At 43.5% G+C, this 17,454-nt stretch overlaps 1 protein-coding gene across 18 annotated transcripts in view; it reads right to left on the reverse strand.

Moving 5' to 3' along the window:
- The window catches only part of CAMK2D (calcium/calmodulin dependent protein kinase II delta), a 292,308-nt gene extending 288,894 nt beyond the window's left edge, over positions 1-3,414 (reverse strand). For all 18 annotated transcript variants that reach the window (XM_050944443.1, XM_050944435.1, XM_050944448.1 and 15 more), the window contains exons 1-2: positions 2,906-3,414; positions 1,429-1,523 (exon numbers count right to left, since the gene is read on the reverse strand). In XM_050944443.1, coding sequence (XP_050800400.1) covers positions 1,429-1,523; positions 2,906-2,973 — 163 coding nt within the window. In that variant the 5' untranslated portion in view covers positions 2,974-3,414. The remainder of the gene's footprint in view (positions 1-1,428; positions 1,524-2,905) is intronic.
- Positions 3,415-17,454: the final 14,040 nt, after the last annotated feature.

A 17,454-nucleotide genomic window follows, 5' to 3' on the forward strand; every position in this document is an offset into this window, starting at 1 on the left:
AAATGTCAATATTTGGGCTATTTTTCTTTTAAATATCCAAACTAACAGACCAACATTATCAACTCACAGAGAAAAAATAATTTAAAATCAAAATGTATTTTTAAGTAAAAAAAAAAAAATTTCTCAAATCACAAACTTCCATTTATTTTCCTCACCCATTAAAAAAATAAGCGAAATCCTAAAAATGAACAGACTCATTAGAAATATGGTTTCACAAAACTAAAAGCGAAAAAATAAATCTCTCATGTTAAGAGCCTGAAGTCTAAGAGTTAGTGAAAAATAAACATTTACAGCGCTGCTACTGAGCTGAAAATAAGATTATATAACTCAAAATGCTGAATGATCCCCAGCTGTTAGAGAAGCATTAAAAGTTACAGCTATGCCACCATATATTAGAAGAATTCTTTTATATATTTATTAAATGAATTGATGAAATCAGAGAGCTGCTTATATACAACTCTCCCCTTGTATAAAACATAAACCAAGCCACAAAGGCAGGTTTACACACTGACGTTTGTTTACTCATTTTTGTGCTCACCACAGTACCATAAATTCATATGAAAGTAAAAGATAATGTCAACAGAGAATAATCCTTAATCCCCAACATGCTCATACAAGTATGTTAGTGTGGATTCACCAAACATATTCACCCAAATATAAGGCCTATTTTCAGCTGTCCTAACACACAGTAAATGTATAGTTTCTTTAATGTCGTGTAAGCACACAAGCAGTAAAATACAGCTGTAAAATACACACTCAAATATATACCACATTAAAAAAATACAAGTAAAAGGAGAAGAAAATGTGTGCATGATAGAAATAACAGTACAAATGCTTCACTTAAACATCACTACTTGATATACAAATAGTTATTTTCTAAAATGTCTACCCTATTACACTACATTTTTCTTTGAAAAATTGTATGTGCAGCAGATCAAATTTTTTTCTAAAGACGTTCACTGTTAAATATGGCTTGATTAATTATGTTCATATTTAAATATAATGGAAGAATATGATTCAATTAAGATTTGACCTATTTTTTCTTAATAAAAATTAGAGCAAGAGAGCATTTTCTCAAAAAATAATAAAAGAAAATGACATTCCAGGCTGTTATTCAAATTCTCTTTCAAAGCTGAAAAGCAGATTTGCATCTTCAAAAAAATGCTCTAGAATTTGTACATCTTTCCTTTTAGCATGGTAGAGCAGTAATCTCATATGTAAGCATTGCCCGTCAGTAAAAGATTACTTAACAACATGGAAAATCTAACCAGTATTTTAGGGAAATGAAAAATATACAGAGAAAAAATTAAATATCTGCTCAGTGTGTAAATGCTTAGATATAATACTATTTTAAGCACAAAAAAAGGGAGGGGGGGAGCAATAGAGAGAGAGAGAGACAATGAAAATACTGGGTTGAAAAATACCCACCTCGAGCAGACAGCTTTTTGGTGTTGATAATTTTGGCAGCATACTCTTGTCCTGTAGGAATTTTCACACATCTTCTCACCACTGAGAATGCCCCCCTGAAAACCAATAACCAGACAAACATCAATACAAGGGCTGTAATACTGGATAGTGATTCTAATAATTTCAGTGTTTTAACTGGTTTGATTGAAAAGCATAAAGTCAATACAGGAGACAGGAAAATGAGCATAAAATGGCAATCATTACTCATTCTATAGACCATAATAGTAAATTGGATTTAAAATACAAGTGAACACAAGTCACATCGTTAAACAGTTTAAATATATGTACACAGTAAATTATAAGCGATGGTATTTACACACCGGAAACATACACATTTTTACAGTTCCCTGACTCAAAAGCCTCAAACGCTCTGGGAGTATCTTACAGGCAGCAAAAAAGTATGAAAAACGAAACACAATCTGTGTAAAAAAATCACTTCCAGCTCTGTCAACATGGCGATTGTATTTAATTACATTTAAACACTGAGCCCATTTGTGTGACTAGGAAGTAGATCTTAATGAATACAGCGCTACACGCTGACATTCCTACTCCTTGCAGAAAAGGAGCATTTGAATTAGATTGCTGTTTACGACATATTCTCCATGTTTTTAATACCAAATGGTATCCCCACAAGCCTTTTCAAGTCATTTACAAAACGAAATGACACAGCAACGAACTCACAAATTAAAAAAAATCAAAGAGAAACTGGAGAGTGGGCAATAGTTAATTTCGGGTCTGAACAATACACAGCCATCAAGCTTCTTTGTAAACAATGGATCTATGAACGTTTGGGTGTATTTTCGAGTGTCAAATACACCGCACAGCTTTTCTGATAGTGGTCATGAAAAATACAAAAGCACACCCTGCTCTGGGCAGAGCTTTCTCATCTACATCGGGTTTCTCCTACACCCTGGCTAGAATGGTGGCTATAAATCCTGAAAAGAATGATAGATACAGTGTGACATTAAGATCGAGAACAACCACCTTTCATAAATAACAAGAGGAGGGAAGGGGAGGGGGCAAGCTACATTCACGCAGGGTCGCCCTTCCTCCCTATTAAAAGTGCTGGATGCAAAATATACTCGATGCCCAGCGGAACTTTCTGCATCAATAAACGTGGCACCTAATTGTATCAAGTATAAAATAGACAAGCATGCAAAGCAGAGAAGCACCTGTATCTCAAAAATATGAATGTACGTGCATAGAGCTGAATTCTCCCTCCCCCATGACAGCTCCAACTGCGGAGATCAGCAATGCACTAAGTCTCCTTTGCAAAGGATCTGAGTCAACAACCAGACGGACCCCCCCGCCCTTTCATTTTACACCCAAACAAAAGCCACCTTTTTGCCCAGTCTTGATGTGTCAAACCCCCTCCCCTCCGGGACTCCCTCCCCCGCCCTTTCCCCGCACAGTGTGCAGCGGCCGGCAGGTCTCTTACTTCCCAAGCTCCTCGAAGAGCTGGTACTCGTCGGTGAATCTGGTGCAGGTAGTGGTTGAAGCCATCATGAGTCCAGGCTGCTCCTGCCGGTGCCTCGGAGAAGAGGGGCTGGAAGGAGCGGGGACAGAAAGGAGGCGAGACGGGAGCTAAGACGCGCTTCTTCTCCTCCGGGCGAGTCGCTGTCACCCTCGCCGGCTTCTTCACTTTCTTACCAGATGGTTGGATGGGGCTGGCCGGGAGGGGGGGGAGCTCCACGCCTCTCCGCCAGCTACCCTGCCGCGCGTCCTTCGCGCAGAGCTTCTCCCCCTCTCCGCCCCGCGGCTCGTAAACCTCGCTGGTCAGGGGAAACTGACAGCAAAAGGGAAACCAAAAGCAGCCGGGAGAGCGGGAAGGCGAGCGGCAGCCAAGCCAGCCGTGACTCAGACCGAGACAGCTGGGTGGGCGGCAGGCGGGAGGAGGAGAGGACTGGAACCCAGCCGCAGCAGCCCCAGTCCACTCCGCCTCTGCTCTGCGGCTCCTCCGGCCGCCGCTACTGGCAGCAGCAGCGCAGAGCTGAGAGAGGCAGGCCGAGCTGAAGAAGTAGCTGGGGGGTCTTTCTCCTCCTGCGGCAGCCGCCGCTCCCTTCTCCCTCCCTCTCCCTCTCCCTGTAGCACGGCTCCCTCTAGCGGCGGCCTCACACACACGGGGAAAGCGGGCGCTCGGGTGGCTTTCCACGGAAGACCAGTCTCTGCGGCCGCCTCCTTGCTCAAATGAGCGGCCGGCCGCGGCACCCCCTCCCTTCCCACTTTTTTTTGGGGGGGCGGGGGAGGGCAGAGCTCTCACCGTAGGAGCCGGGCACGTTTTGTGCACAAGCAGCGGGGAGATGGATGCATTTCTCACTGGAATAGCAACGGCCCGCTCTCCCTCCCAGCGGCTGAACGTGAGCCGAACCCAAACGAGCGAGAAGGGGAGGGGGCAGCTGTGCTTTGTGTGCCAGGACTGGAGTAAAACCTGCTGCAAGCTTCCCGTCCTTGTGCTGCACGGTTACATGCTACACCGGCTGCTCAGCCTCAGCCAGCCAGCAAAGAGGCACGTGGCTCCATGCAACAGCTGAGGGACGTTGTGCATGACCCCCGCCTCCGGGTGACAGCTGCGCACTGCCAGGGCACGGTTCCCCTGCTGCCCAACGCCCGCGCGAGCGACTGCAACGCCCCTTCCCGAGCAGCGAATTCTGCCCCTCCTCCCGCCTATCACTGTCTCCGCCCTTCGCTGCGTTCCATTCTGTAGTGTCATAATTGACACACTCTCTGCGTGCACTCCAAGCAGCCTCCTTAAGGCTACGGGCAGCTTCTCGCGAGATTTCTCTTCTGGGTGGGGTGGGGCAGGAGTGAGTGAGCGAGCAGCTGCTCCCTAGTGCTAGGGCCGGGGGGAGGCTGGACCTGCGGGTTTAGAGGTGTGCAGAGGGAAAGCTCGTTGGTGTGTACAGGCTTTGCTTTATGCATCCGTATGGGCAGGGTGTCTACGTGCAGGAAGGCCGGGTACATGCAGGGAGAGTTCTGTGCGCATAGACACAAAGTATCTTTCCCCACCTACAAAATCCCCTGGACACTTCTTTGTAGTTTTCCAGCTCCAGCAACTCCCCACCACTGGGGATCTGGTTTATAATCTGATGTGTTGTAGACAGTGCTGGTAGCATCCATGCCTATGGTTACATTTACACAACATGCTGTTTTCAGTTGCTTATAGCTTTGCCAGCCTTTAATCTTTTAATCTGAAATTTTACATGGTAGATTTCTGCCTCAGGCTGATTAATGTAAGCATTTAATTTGTATTCTATTTCTTTGAAAATTTCAGCAAAAACCAGTTCAGCCAATTTCCAAACAGGAGGCTAAGGGGAAATATGTTCTTTGCCCAGGTTAAAAAATTCCGTTGACCTTTTCTTCAAGCAGCTGTAGTGCCCTTGTGCTTCGGAAAAGGGACTTGAAATTTGGTAGAAAGGTGGCCTTTGTATCAAGGATATCCCTTTTGCTGCCCCAGTTGCAGTTTGTGCACCATCAGCAGAGACTTCTTTAATTTTAGTAGCAAAAATCTTTGAAGATTTTGTCTTATTCAGCATGTTCCACCCCCTCCCAGCTGCTTGTGCTGACCAGACTATACAAGTATTTAGCTCTGCAGAGTAACTGAGCATGCTCTCAACTTCTGTGTGTAGCAGGACTCTACATGTAAGTATACATTAAAGGAACATTATTCCAGTTACAAAGTTAAGCACTCAAAATTGGGGAATGTCACAATTAAGGTTGGTTTTGTTATGTGCTTATACAGGGCACAGAAGAATGAGGTACTGGTTTATGACTAACATCTTGATCTACAATTAAAGTTCTAAGGCATTACTTCAGTACAAATAATAACACAATAGAAATCTAGTTAATGATAGGTATTAATAGAGACATAGTTATTAGGGTAACGGTGACATTTAATGGTGTACGCTATACAGGACGGAGGTTAAACTAAATGTTCTAGCGGTCTCTTCTGGCCTTAAAATCTGTGAATCTATGAATCTCCCTGCCCACTCAGGGTCATTAAAAATACCAGAATGTTAACCCGAGTATCCTAGCCAAATACCAAGCAGGGCAATTCTTTCTGTGTCTTACCGAGACTGGGGTTCCTTTAATCAGATGCAGATTTTCTTTATCTTCTATTAATTAGTTCATTCACTGATATGTTCCCATCCCAGAGACAATTATGTCTCATTGCTGGGATCCCTGTAAACATAAGGCTTGTCTAGGGGTCGGCAACCTTTCAGAAGTGGTGTGCCGAGTCTTCATTTATTCACTTTAATTTAAGGTTTCGTGTGCCAGTAATACATTTTAATGTTTTTAGAAGGTCTCTTTCTATGTCTATAATATATAACTAAACTATTATTGTATGTAAAGTAAATAAGGTTTTTAAAATGTTTAAGAAGCTTCATTTAAAATTAAATTAAAATGCAGGGCCCCTCGGACCGGTAGCCAGGACCCAGGCAGTGTGAGTGCCACTGAAACTCAGCTCGCGTGCCACCTTTGGCACTTGTGCCATAGGTTGCCTACCCCTGGGCTTGTCTATACAGAATAGTTTTAGCCTACAAGCCTGATCTTGACTATTCACCACAGGAGAGAGTTAAGAATGTAATAACTTTTGTCTACAGTGAGGCAAAGAATACATAACTCTCTTTAAAGGTAAGTTTCCACTGGATGAAATGCAGGTGAAGCATGGATGCTGACCTCCCAGGCTCAATGTGTGCATAACAGAAAGAAAGAGGGTGTGGCCTTTGTAAACAAAGTCATGACCAGGTACAAAACATTTACACCATATGTTCTACCCCAACATTGCATATTCAGCAAAGAGCGTAAACAACTGGAGGATGCATAAACACAGGCAACAGCACTCACCACAGAGGGAGGAAAGAAATTACAGGCATATCGGGAGGACATACTGCAAATAAAAAAAAGCAGCCAACTTGTTAGCATACCTTCCAATAACCTCTAGCTGTAAAATAGGATGCAAGTTGTGCATAAATGTACATACATTTCCATAAATATGGCACAATAAGCCATTTTAAAACCCCAATGCATCTTGATAACTGCATGCACAGGGATGTGTTTGGTAGACATTATGTATATATATTCAAAAAATAAACATATTTCCATGTTACGTTACCAATACTGTTCTTATCTCATTTTCATGATGATATGTCCCAATAACAAGTATTTGGTGGAAGCACCTATTAGTATACTCGTGGGGGAATTCTGCACCAAAAGGTTAAAAATTCTGTGTATAATATTTTTAAATGCAGCAAAATTCTGCATATTTTATTTGTCAAAATAACAATATAATCATGCCAGTTTCAATTATTTTGGTAATTTATTTCAAAATACCTGTCAGCAAGTATGTCTGTAACAATAAGACAAGAAAAAAAATCCAGGAAATGTTTTTTGACAAACAGGTTCCTTACTAGGCATATTAATACAGAACTTTGAGTAATAATTGATTTAAACTACAATATAGAAGTGTATTTCCTACACCCTTCAGAAGCAGTGCAAAGGCTGGGGCAAGTTAGGGTTAACGGAGGAGCTGAGGTAGAGGGAAGTAATTGCTGGGAAGGAGCTTGGGAGTGAACCTGGAGGAGTGTTGGGTGTGGGTGGGAGAATGGTTAGGGCAGTGGTCCCCAACGCGGTGCCTGCAGGCGCCATGGCGAATGCCTCCTGTCTAGTGCTCAGCCGGGGAAAGAAGCTGTGGCCCTTCAGTTGCTGGGGACAGAGAACTCCAGGGCTGCAGGCGCTGGTGCTTTCTGTCCCCGGCAGGCGCGGGGCTGCAGCTTCTCTCCAGCTTCAAGAAGAGAAGCCGCAGCCCCATGCCTGCCAGGCACAGAGAACTCCGGGGCTGCAGGCACCGGTGTTCTCTGTCCCCAACAGGCGCAGGACCCACCTAGTGCCCATCAGGTGAGAGATGCCAGGGCCCCCCCGCCTGCTGGGGACAGCAGCTTCTCTTAGGCTTCTCACTGCACTGCCCAGAACTGCTGCCAAAAAACAAACAAACCCACACACATTCCACCTCTGCAGAATGGAGCAAATGCTGCCCCGTAGCATGTGCTGACACAGGCACCTGCTTGCTCCACTGGTGCCTGGAGCTGGCCCTGTATGTGAGTATTCTTCCTGCACTGATACTGCTGTTTTCTTGTACTCTGCAATTTATTATTTTTTTAACATTTTGCTCCAAAATGAGCGGTTCAAATCAGAGACAATGTACGTATTATTTAACCCAGAGTGGGAAGAATATTAACTATGATGTTTTTTCGTATTATTTAATGTACAAATACAAAATAAGCCTTGAAAAATTTTTGGCACCTGCCACACTCTTCTGAAAATATGAATGTGCTACTGGCCACAGAAAGGTTGGGGACCATTGGGTTAGGGAGTTGAAGAGACTTCCTCATGCAGAGCCTGACTGACTTCTAGCTTCGCCCATTCAGCAGGCATAACTGCCCCTGTCTCTATGTGTCCCTGCACCCCACTCAGCCACTCCCACTTCCCTCATCCCCATGTGGCCCTGCACCTCCACTCCCATTCAGCCCTTGGCTCAATGTCACCCCACTAACTCCTGTGCCCCTGCCCCAGTCTATCCTCTGCACTAGCCCTTCTGAATCCCAGTCTGTGAGACCCTCCCCCCAGCAGCCCCATGTGCCCCACTCTGTCCATCCCCCCATATCCTGTGCCTCTTTACCTGGTCCTGTGGGCAAGGTGCTGTCAGGAAGGCAGCATCTACCCCACTTCCTCTCTGTTGCTTATTGCTCCAGCCCACGAGTCATCTGTCCTCTCTTCTGGTGCCACATCAGGCCTGGTGGATGAAAGGTGTAATTGCAGCTTCCCTTGGCCTCCTCATCAGAATCAATTATTCCAGGGCGGAGGGGGGATCAGCAAGGGACATTAATTCTACACTTGTGCAGTGACACAGAATTTTCCCAAAAGTAATTAGTAGTAATAAGTGCTTGTCACTTAATTAACACAAAATGTCAAAAGGAAATGAAGAAAGTCAAGTAATTTTCATCAGCTCTATATTGGTGTTCTTATGGTTATGACATCATGTAACTGCACACTGGAAGGATCCAAAAAATATCATTCCTCTCACCCTTTTCCTTCCTCATGGAACAATCTGAATAAAATCCAAAATAGGTCCAAGGAGTTTTCATAGGAAATGTTAAACTGGAATTGGCAAAACCTGAGAAAATTGGGCATTTGAAAAAGGGAAATATTTGCTTACACGTCTTTGTAGTGAGAAAAGCTTAGAAATCTGGATTCAGAACATTTACATTATGAAAGAAGTCAGAGACAACTCTGAAAAATCTTAGAGGCTGAGATATTTCTTAAAACACACCATTCACTCTGGATGAAATTCATCCCTCTGCAGATGGTGGGGAGGAGTGTAATTCCTAGCTGACATTTAAGTCCCACATAAGCCCTCAAAATCAGATTTGAGTCAAAACAGCAAAAAAGGCAACCAAGGATCTGGCCCACTAAATTCACTTTTGAAAAAAATGACTAATTGTTCAGGATGCTACTAAGGCTACAGAAACAGATCTTTAATTTGTGGGTCTTATATTGGATGAAGAAAAATATAAATAGAGAACAAAAAAGCTTTTAAAAAAAACCCTGAAACAGAAAAATTCAAGAGAGGATTGTATGTAGATAAAATATATGAAAAACCGGATAGCTAGTTCCTCTAAAGAGTCTGTAATTTAACAAAATCTTGCAATTCAATGGAAAGAATTTAACTGTAAACTGTGATAAGGCATTTACTGTGGAAAAGGAAGTGGCATTTATTTTAAAGGTTTTACTATTCAGTGACCTCTTTAGCTATATAGTTTTATTTTTAGATAGTCAGACTGAGGTTCTCCTTTTATTTATGATACTTGCAAACTCAGGCTTTCAATTTGCCAGTGATGTGAAAGAGTTACTGAGCTTTTAAAAGACTTTGTGTAGACTTCTCATTATGAACACTGCTAGGAATAATATATATATATATATATATATATATATATATATATATATATATATATATATATATATTGCTCATGAACAAATTCAGCAGCCAATTTATAACAAAGGTCTAGACACAAAATGGCCTGGAAAATGGAGCAGTTTTATTTGGTGTTAGATATATATTTATTTTTATGACCAGATGGTCTTGAACTGCAATACATCTCCAAGGCCTCATGTTCTCTTGTGGCAAAATCCCCAAGCACCCTAGGGCAGCAGATGGGAAATTCTGAAGGAGCTTGAGGTGTGTTATTATAGACTCATAGACTCATAGACTCTAGGGTCAGAAGGGACCAATATGATCATCTAGTTTGACCTCCTGCTCAAAGCTGGCCGCATAATCCTACCCATCCACTTCTATAACAAACCCCTAACCTATGTCCGAGTTATTGAAGTCTTCAAATTGTGGTTTGAAGACTCAAGCTGCAGAGAATCTACCAACAAGTGACCCATGCCCCACGCTGCAGAGGAAGGTGAAAAACCTCCAGGGCCTCTGCCAATCTGCCCTGGAGGAAAATTCCTTTCCGACCCCAAATATGGCGATCAGCTAAACCCTGAGCATGTGGGCAAGACTCACCAGCCAGCACTCAGGAAAGAATTCTCTGCAGTAACTCAGGTCCCATCCCATCCAACATCCCATCACAGACCACTGGGCATACTTATCTGCTGATAATCAAAGATCAGTTGCCAAAATTAAGCTATCCCATCATACCATCCCTTCCATAAACTTATCAAGCTTAGTCTTAGAGCCAGATATGTCTTTTGCCCCCACTACTCCCCTTGGAAGGCTGTTCCAGAACTTCACTCCTCTAATGGTTAGAAACCTTCATCTAATTTCAAGTCTAAACTTCCTAATGTCCAGTTTATACCCATTTGTTCTTGTGCCTACATTGGTACTAAGCTTAAATAATTCCTCTCCCTCCCTAATATTAATCCCTCTGATATATTTATAAAGAGCAAGCATATCCCCGCTCAGCCTTCTTTTGGCTAGGCTAAACAAGCCAAGCTCTTTGAGTCTCCTTTCATAAGGCAGGTTTTCCATTCCTCGGATCATCCTAGTAGCCCGTCTCTGAACCTGTTCCAGTTTGAATTCATGCTTCTTAAACATGGGAGACCAGAACTGCACACAGTATTCCAGATGAGGTCTCACCAGTGCCTTGTATAACGGTACTAACACCTCCTTATCTTTGCTGGAAATACCTCGCCTGATGCATCCTAAAACTGCATTAGCTTTTGTAACGGCCCTATCACATTGGCGGCTCATAGTCATCCTGTGATCAACCAATACTCCAAGGTCCTTCTCCTCCTCTGTTGCTTCCAACTGATGTGTCCCCAATTCATAACTAAAATTCTTATTATTAATCCCTAAGTGCATGACCTTGCACTTTTCACTATTAAATTTCATCCTATTACTATTACTCCAGTTTACAAGGTCATCCAGATCTTCCTGTATGATATCCTGGTCCTCCTCTGTGTTAGCAATACCCCCCAGCTTTGTGTCATCCGCAAACTTTATTAGCACATTCCTGCTTTTTGTGCCAAGGTCAGTAATAAAAAGGTTAAATAAGATTGGTCCCAAAACTGATCCTTGAGGAACTCCACTAGTAACCTCCTTCCAGCCTGACAGTTCACCCTTCAGTACGACCCGTTGTAGTCTCCCCTTTAACCAGTTCCTTATCCACCTTTCATTTTTCATATTGATCCCCATCTTTTCCAATTTAACTAATAATTCCCCATGTGGAACCGTGTCAAATGCCTTACTGAAATCGAGGTAAATTAGATCTACTGCATTTCCTTTGTCTAAATAATCTGTCACCTTCTCAGAGAAGGAGATCGGGTTGGTTTGGCACGGTCTACCTGTAGTAAAACCATGTTGTAACTTGTCCCAATTAAATATGAAAATGAATAATTCAATCAATAAAATATTCCTTTTGTTATTCATTTGGGGTTTGATCCAAAGCCCATTGAATTCAAAGATTCCCAATTGACTTAATGTGCTTTAGTCCTTTTACTGTCAGATTCAGTTTATTGTAGTCTGCTCATAATTGTTCCTCAGATGTTAGTACTGACAGCGTATGACTATGTTACAGAAGTTGTCAAGTGGGTAGCTGGAGATAGTTAACCAAATGCCCCAGTTGCCACTATCAAAGTGTAGGAGGTAGTTTGAGTTTGTGAGATAAAAACATTAGCTGAACATTTCTGGTAAAGTGATCGTCAGTGAAATGGTTAGCAACATTTTCATTTAAAGTGTTATCATTAGGTTTCAGAGCAAACAGCTTGTTTGCCTGAATGAGGGCAGTTTGTTTCTCTCTTAGAATAATGAAGACAGATATCAGTGATTGGTTTATAGATGGTCCTGTTTGGAAAGTTCTCATGGAAGCCCTATAGTCTATGGGGTGTGGAGGGAAGGCTGAATGTAAAGGTTAGAGGAGAGAGATGAGACAGGAGATGAAAAGGAAGAAAGGGAAGACAGGGATGGAGAGGAAAGAGTAGAGAAAGCAAGCACATTGTGTAAAAGGTAGGGGGGAAGAGGAGACTAATTTGATTTTAGGTGGAAAAGGGAAAGAGGAGACAGACTGGATACTGCAGGGGAAGGAGAATATCTGAGCAAGGAAATGTATTTGCTGTACATATAGAGAGAATGAATGAGTTTTTTGCTAACAGATGGAGAATTAGAAAGAGACATGATGAATGAAGAGGACAGGAGACAGAAGTAGAGAATTTATTTAGAAAAGGGAAAGTTGTGAAGATACTGAAAAGTGGAGAGAGAGAGAAAGATTGCAGGTGAGAAGTAGGATTAAAAAGCTTGAAAATGATGGCATATGGGAAGAAGTATAAATGAAGGAAGGAGGAAAAGAGGATTGGGTGTAAGAAAAAAGATGGAACAAACATGGGAAAAAGAAGGAGGGAACACAGAAAAAATCATGGTTGAAATTACAGACAAAAATATACAACGAAAGGAATGAAAAAGTGAAACGGAGGGCAGGAAAAAAAAAGGAAGAAAAAAAGCCAAGGAGGCACATGGAAATAAGTTGCATTTTTAGACATTTATATAATAGAAAGCTGAATACCAAAATATTGCAATAACATTAATTTCAATAGTGATGCATTGCATTGCTATATAAACACTATATCCTGGATAGATAGAACACAGCTTTAAAGACATACATATGTTTATAAAGATATACTGATGTGCATTTTATTGCAACATTTTGACATTCTGTTTTCTATGATAGACAGTGTTCCCACTGCCTGTGAGAAGGCTATATGTGTGTGGGAGAAAGTAGGGGTTCTGCCCTTTCACCCTCAAACTTAAATACCAAGCCATCCCTGCTTGAGATGCCTTTTATCGTTGGCTCATTGAAGACACTTCTGAGGAGCAATATTTTGGAACTTGATTTGCTTCCACTGGAGCAGAGAGGTACAATTCCTCCTTAAGGGAAAGCAGGCAGTCAATGCCCTAACACTCTTTGCCCTCCCATAGGAGTTCTGCTGGTGGAGTGCAGCTTGACGCTGTGACTAGAGTTCCATAACAGTCCCTTAAGAAGAGATTGTCTTGGCTACTCTCTCACTCTCATCAGTACTGCCCACTTTGGGGGCTTTGCTAGCTGTGCTCTTCATCCCCACGGGTGCTGCAAGTGAACTGTAAGAGCCAGCATCATTCTGGTTTATAGCCCAGGATAACTAAAGTGCTTGGGATTGTACTAAATGATGGGCATTTTTAAAAAAAATAATTCTCAGAGAGGATACCCCTGGTTCCTGTGTAAATTCCTCAGTTCAGCAATGGGGAGTGAAACGGAAGAAGGGAAAGACAAAGAATTAGATGGTGTAGTCTTACACATGAAATGCTGAGGATAAGTAATGCATCTCATAGCAATGCCTGAAATACAGGAATTTGGACTCCAGCAGTAAAGTTAGCGAATACCACTCGCTAGGCCATGCTACCTTTTGAACACAGAGATCTTTATTAAAAAAGGGATCCAAAACACGATTGTAAACTGTTATGTGTTGGAACATTACTGCAGCATATCTTTCATAAGAAAAGCTGTTTTCTTTTTTCCTTTACAATCATAGAATATTAGGGTTGGATGAGATCTCAAGAGGTCATCTAGTCGAACCCCTGCTCAAAGCAGTACCAACCCCTACTAAATCATCCCAGCCCCAGGTCTCTGTCAAGCCAGGTGTTAAAAACCTCTAAGGATGGAGATTCCACCACCTCCCTAGGTAACCCAGTGCTTCACCACCCTCCGAGTGAAATAGTTTTTCCTAATATCTAATCTAGACCTCCTCCCCCACTACAGCTTGAGATCATTGCTTCTTGTTCTGTCATCTTCCACCACTGAGAACAGCCTAGCTCCATCTTCTTTGGAACCCCTCTTTAGGTAGTCGAAGGCTGCTATCAAATCCCCCATCACTCTTCTACAGACTGAACAATCCCAGTTCCCTCAGCCTCTTCTCATAAGTCATGTGCCCCAACCCCCTAATCATTTTCCTTGCCCTCCACTGTACTTCTTCCAATTTGTCCACATCCTTTCTGTAGTGTGTGGAGGAGAGGAGGGGTGCAAAACTGGATGCAATACTCCAGATGTGGCCTCACCAGTGCCGAATACAGGAGAATAATCACTTCCGTTGATCTGCTGACAATGTTCCTACTGATGCAGCCCAATATGCCGTTAGCCTTCTTTTCAACAAGGGCACACTGTTGACTCATATCCAGCTTCTCGTCCACTGTAATCCCAGGTCCTTTTCTGCAGAACTGCCGCTTAGCCTGTCAGTCCCCAGCCTGTAGCGGTGCATGGGATTCTTCCGTTCCAAGTGCAGGACTGTGCACTTTTCCTTGTTGAACCTCATCAGATTTCTTTTGGCCCAATCCTCCAATTTGTCTAGGTCACTCTGGACCCTATCCCTTCCCCCAGCTTAGTCTCATCTGCGAGGGTGCAATGCATCTCATCATCCACATAATTATGAAGATGTTGAACAAAACCAGCCCCAGCCCGAACTATGCAGCACCCCGCTTGATACTGGCTGCCAACTAGATATTGATCAGTTGATCACTACCCATTGAGCCTGATGATCTAGCCAGCTTTCTATCCACCGTATAGTCCATTTATCCAATCCTTACTTTTTTAACTTGCTGGCAAGAATATTGTGGGAGACCGTATCAAAAGCTTTGCTAAAGTCAAGATATATCATGTCCACCACTTTCCCCATATCCACAGAGCCAGTTATCTCATCATAGAAGGCAATCAGGTTGGTCAGACATGACTTGCCCTTGGTGAATCCAGGTTGACTGTTCCTGATCACCTTCCTCTCCTCCAAGTACTTCAAAATGGATTCCTTGAGGACCTGCTCCATGATTTTTCCAGGGACTGAGGTTAGGCTGTAGTTCCCTTGATTCTTCTTCTTCCCTTTTTTAAAGATGGGCACTATATTCTCCTTTTTCCAATCATCCGGCACCTCCCTCAGTCACCATGAGTTTTCAAAGATAATGGCCAATGCCTCTGCAATCACATCAACCAACTTTCTCAGCACCCTCAGATGTATTAGATCTGTACCCATGGACTTGTTCATGCCCAGCTTTTCTAAATAGTCCTTAACCTGTTCTTTCACCACTGAGGGCTGCTTACCTCCTCCCCATACTGTGCTGCCCAGTGCAGCAGTCTGGGAGCTGACCTTGTCTATGAAGACCGAGGCAAAAAAAGCATTGAATACTTCAGGTTTTTCCACATCATCTGTCACTAGGTTGCCTCCCCCATTCAGTAAGGGTCCCACACTTTCTCTGACCACCTTCTTGTTGCTAACATACCTGTAAAAACCCTTCTTGTCACCCTTCACATCTGTTGCTAGTTGCAACTCCAATTGTGCTTTGGCCTTCCTGATTATACCCCTGCATGCTCAAGCAATATCTTTATACTCCTCCCTGGTCATCTGTCCATTTTCCACTTCTTGTAAGCTTTCTTTTTGTGTTTAAGATCACCAAAGATTTCTCTGTTAAGTCAAGCTAGTTGTCTGCCTTATTTGCTATTCTTTCTGCACATCGGGATGGTTTGTTCCTATTGCCCTCAATAAGGCTTCTTTAAAATACAGCCAGCTCTCCTGGACTCCTTTCCGCCTCATATTAGCTTCCCAGGGGATCCTGCCCATCAGTTCACTGAAGGAGTAAAAGTCTGCTTTTCTGAAGTCCAGGGTCCATATTCTGCTGCTCTCCTTTCTTCATGTTGTCAGGATCCTGAACTCATCCATCTCACGATCATTACTGCCAAGATTGCCACCCACTTCTACTTCCCCTACCAATTCTTTCCTGTTTGTGAGCAGCAAGTCAAGAGACTTGCACCAGGAAGTTGTCCCCAACATGCTCCAAAAACTTCCTGGATTGTCTGTGCACTGCTGTATTGCTCTCCAAGCAGATGTCAGGGTGATTGAAGTCCCCCATGAGAACCAGGGCCTGTGATCTGGAAACTTCTGTTAGTTGCCCGAAGAAAGCCTTGTCTACCTCATCCTCCTGGTCTGGTGGTCTGTAGCAGACGCCCACCACCACATCACCCTTCTTACTCTCTCCTCTAAACTTAACCCAGAGACTCTCAACAGGCTTTTCTCCAGTTTCATACTGGAGCTCTGAGAAATCATAGTGTTCACTTACTTACAGTGCAACTACTCCACCTTTCCTCCCCTGCCTGTCCTTCCTGAACAGTTTATACCCATCCATGATAGTGCTCCAGTCATGTGCTCCAGTCCAGTACCTCACCAAGTTTCTGTTATTCTAATCATATCATAGCTCCTTGACTGTGCGAGGACTTTCAATTCTTCCTGCTTGTTTCCCACACTTCTTGTGTTTGTGTATTAGCACCTAAGATAACTAGCCTATTGCCCTACTTTCTCAGTATGAATCAGGAGGCCTCCCCTGTTGCACCCTCCTCCTTGTGTTTCCTCCCAGTTCCCACTTCCCCACTTACCTCTGGGCTTAGGTGAACCTAGTTTAAAGCCCTCCTCACTAGGTTAGCAAGCTTGCCTGCGAAGATGTTTTTCCCTCTCTTCGTCAGATGAATCCTATCACTTCCTAGTAATCCTTCCTGGAACAAGTCCCATGGTCGAAGACTCCAAAGCCCTCTCTCCAACACCACCTGCACAACCACGCATTTACAACCACAATTTGACAGTCCCTACCTGGGCCTTTCCCTTAATCAAGGAGGATGGATGAGAGCATGACTTGCGCCTCAGACTCCTTTATCCTTCTTCCCAGAGCCACGTAGTCTGCAGTGACCTACTCAAGGTCATTCTTGGCAGTATCATTGATGCCCACATGCAGAAGTAGGAAGGGGTAGTGGTCCAAGGGCTTGATCAGTCTTGGCGCACACACTGTCACATCCTGAATTCTAGCTCCTGGCAAGCAGCACACTTCTTGAGTTTCTGGGTCTGGACGGCAGATGGATGACTCCGTCTCCCTTAGGAGTGAGTCCCCAAACACCATCACCCATCTCCTCCTCTTGGGAGTGGTGGTCGTGGAAACCCCATCCCTAGGACAATGCATCCCATGCCTTCCAGTCAATGGGATCTCCTTCTGATCTCTTCCCTCAGATGACTTCCAAACCATTCTCCATCATAGTATCTGTGCAGAGAGCCTGAAAAGGGTTTCTTACCTCTATCTGCATTGGGGGTACCTGGGTCCTCTTTCTTCTTCTGGAGGTCACATGCTGCCAATTTTCTTCCCTGCTCTGCACTGCCCTCTCTGAGTCTTCAGCATGCTGTGCCTGCAGAACCAAACACCGACTTCTATCCAGAAAGTCTTCATGTTCTGTGATGCAACATAGGGTTGACACTTGGGATATGTAGGGTTGATACTAGTTCTTTAACCTTCTCTTCCAATATGGAGACCAGCTTGCACTTCGTACAGACAAAGTCGCTTCTATCCTCTGGGAAAAAGACAAACATGGCACATCCTCTGCAGGTCACAACAGCTGATCGCTCACTGTCCATAATGTCTTCCTTCTAAGAGCCTCT

This window comes from Gopherus flavomarginatus, chromosome 3 (genome assembly GCF_025201925.1).
Source record: "Gopherus flavomarginatus isolate rGopFla2 chromosome 3, rGopFla2.mat.asm, whole genome shotgun sequence".
NCBI lineage: Eukaryota > Metazoa > Chordata > Testudines > Testudinidae > Gopherus > Gopherus flavomarginatus.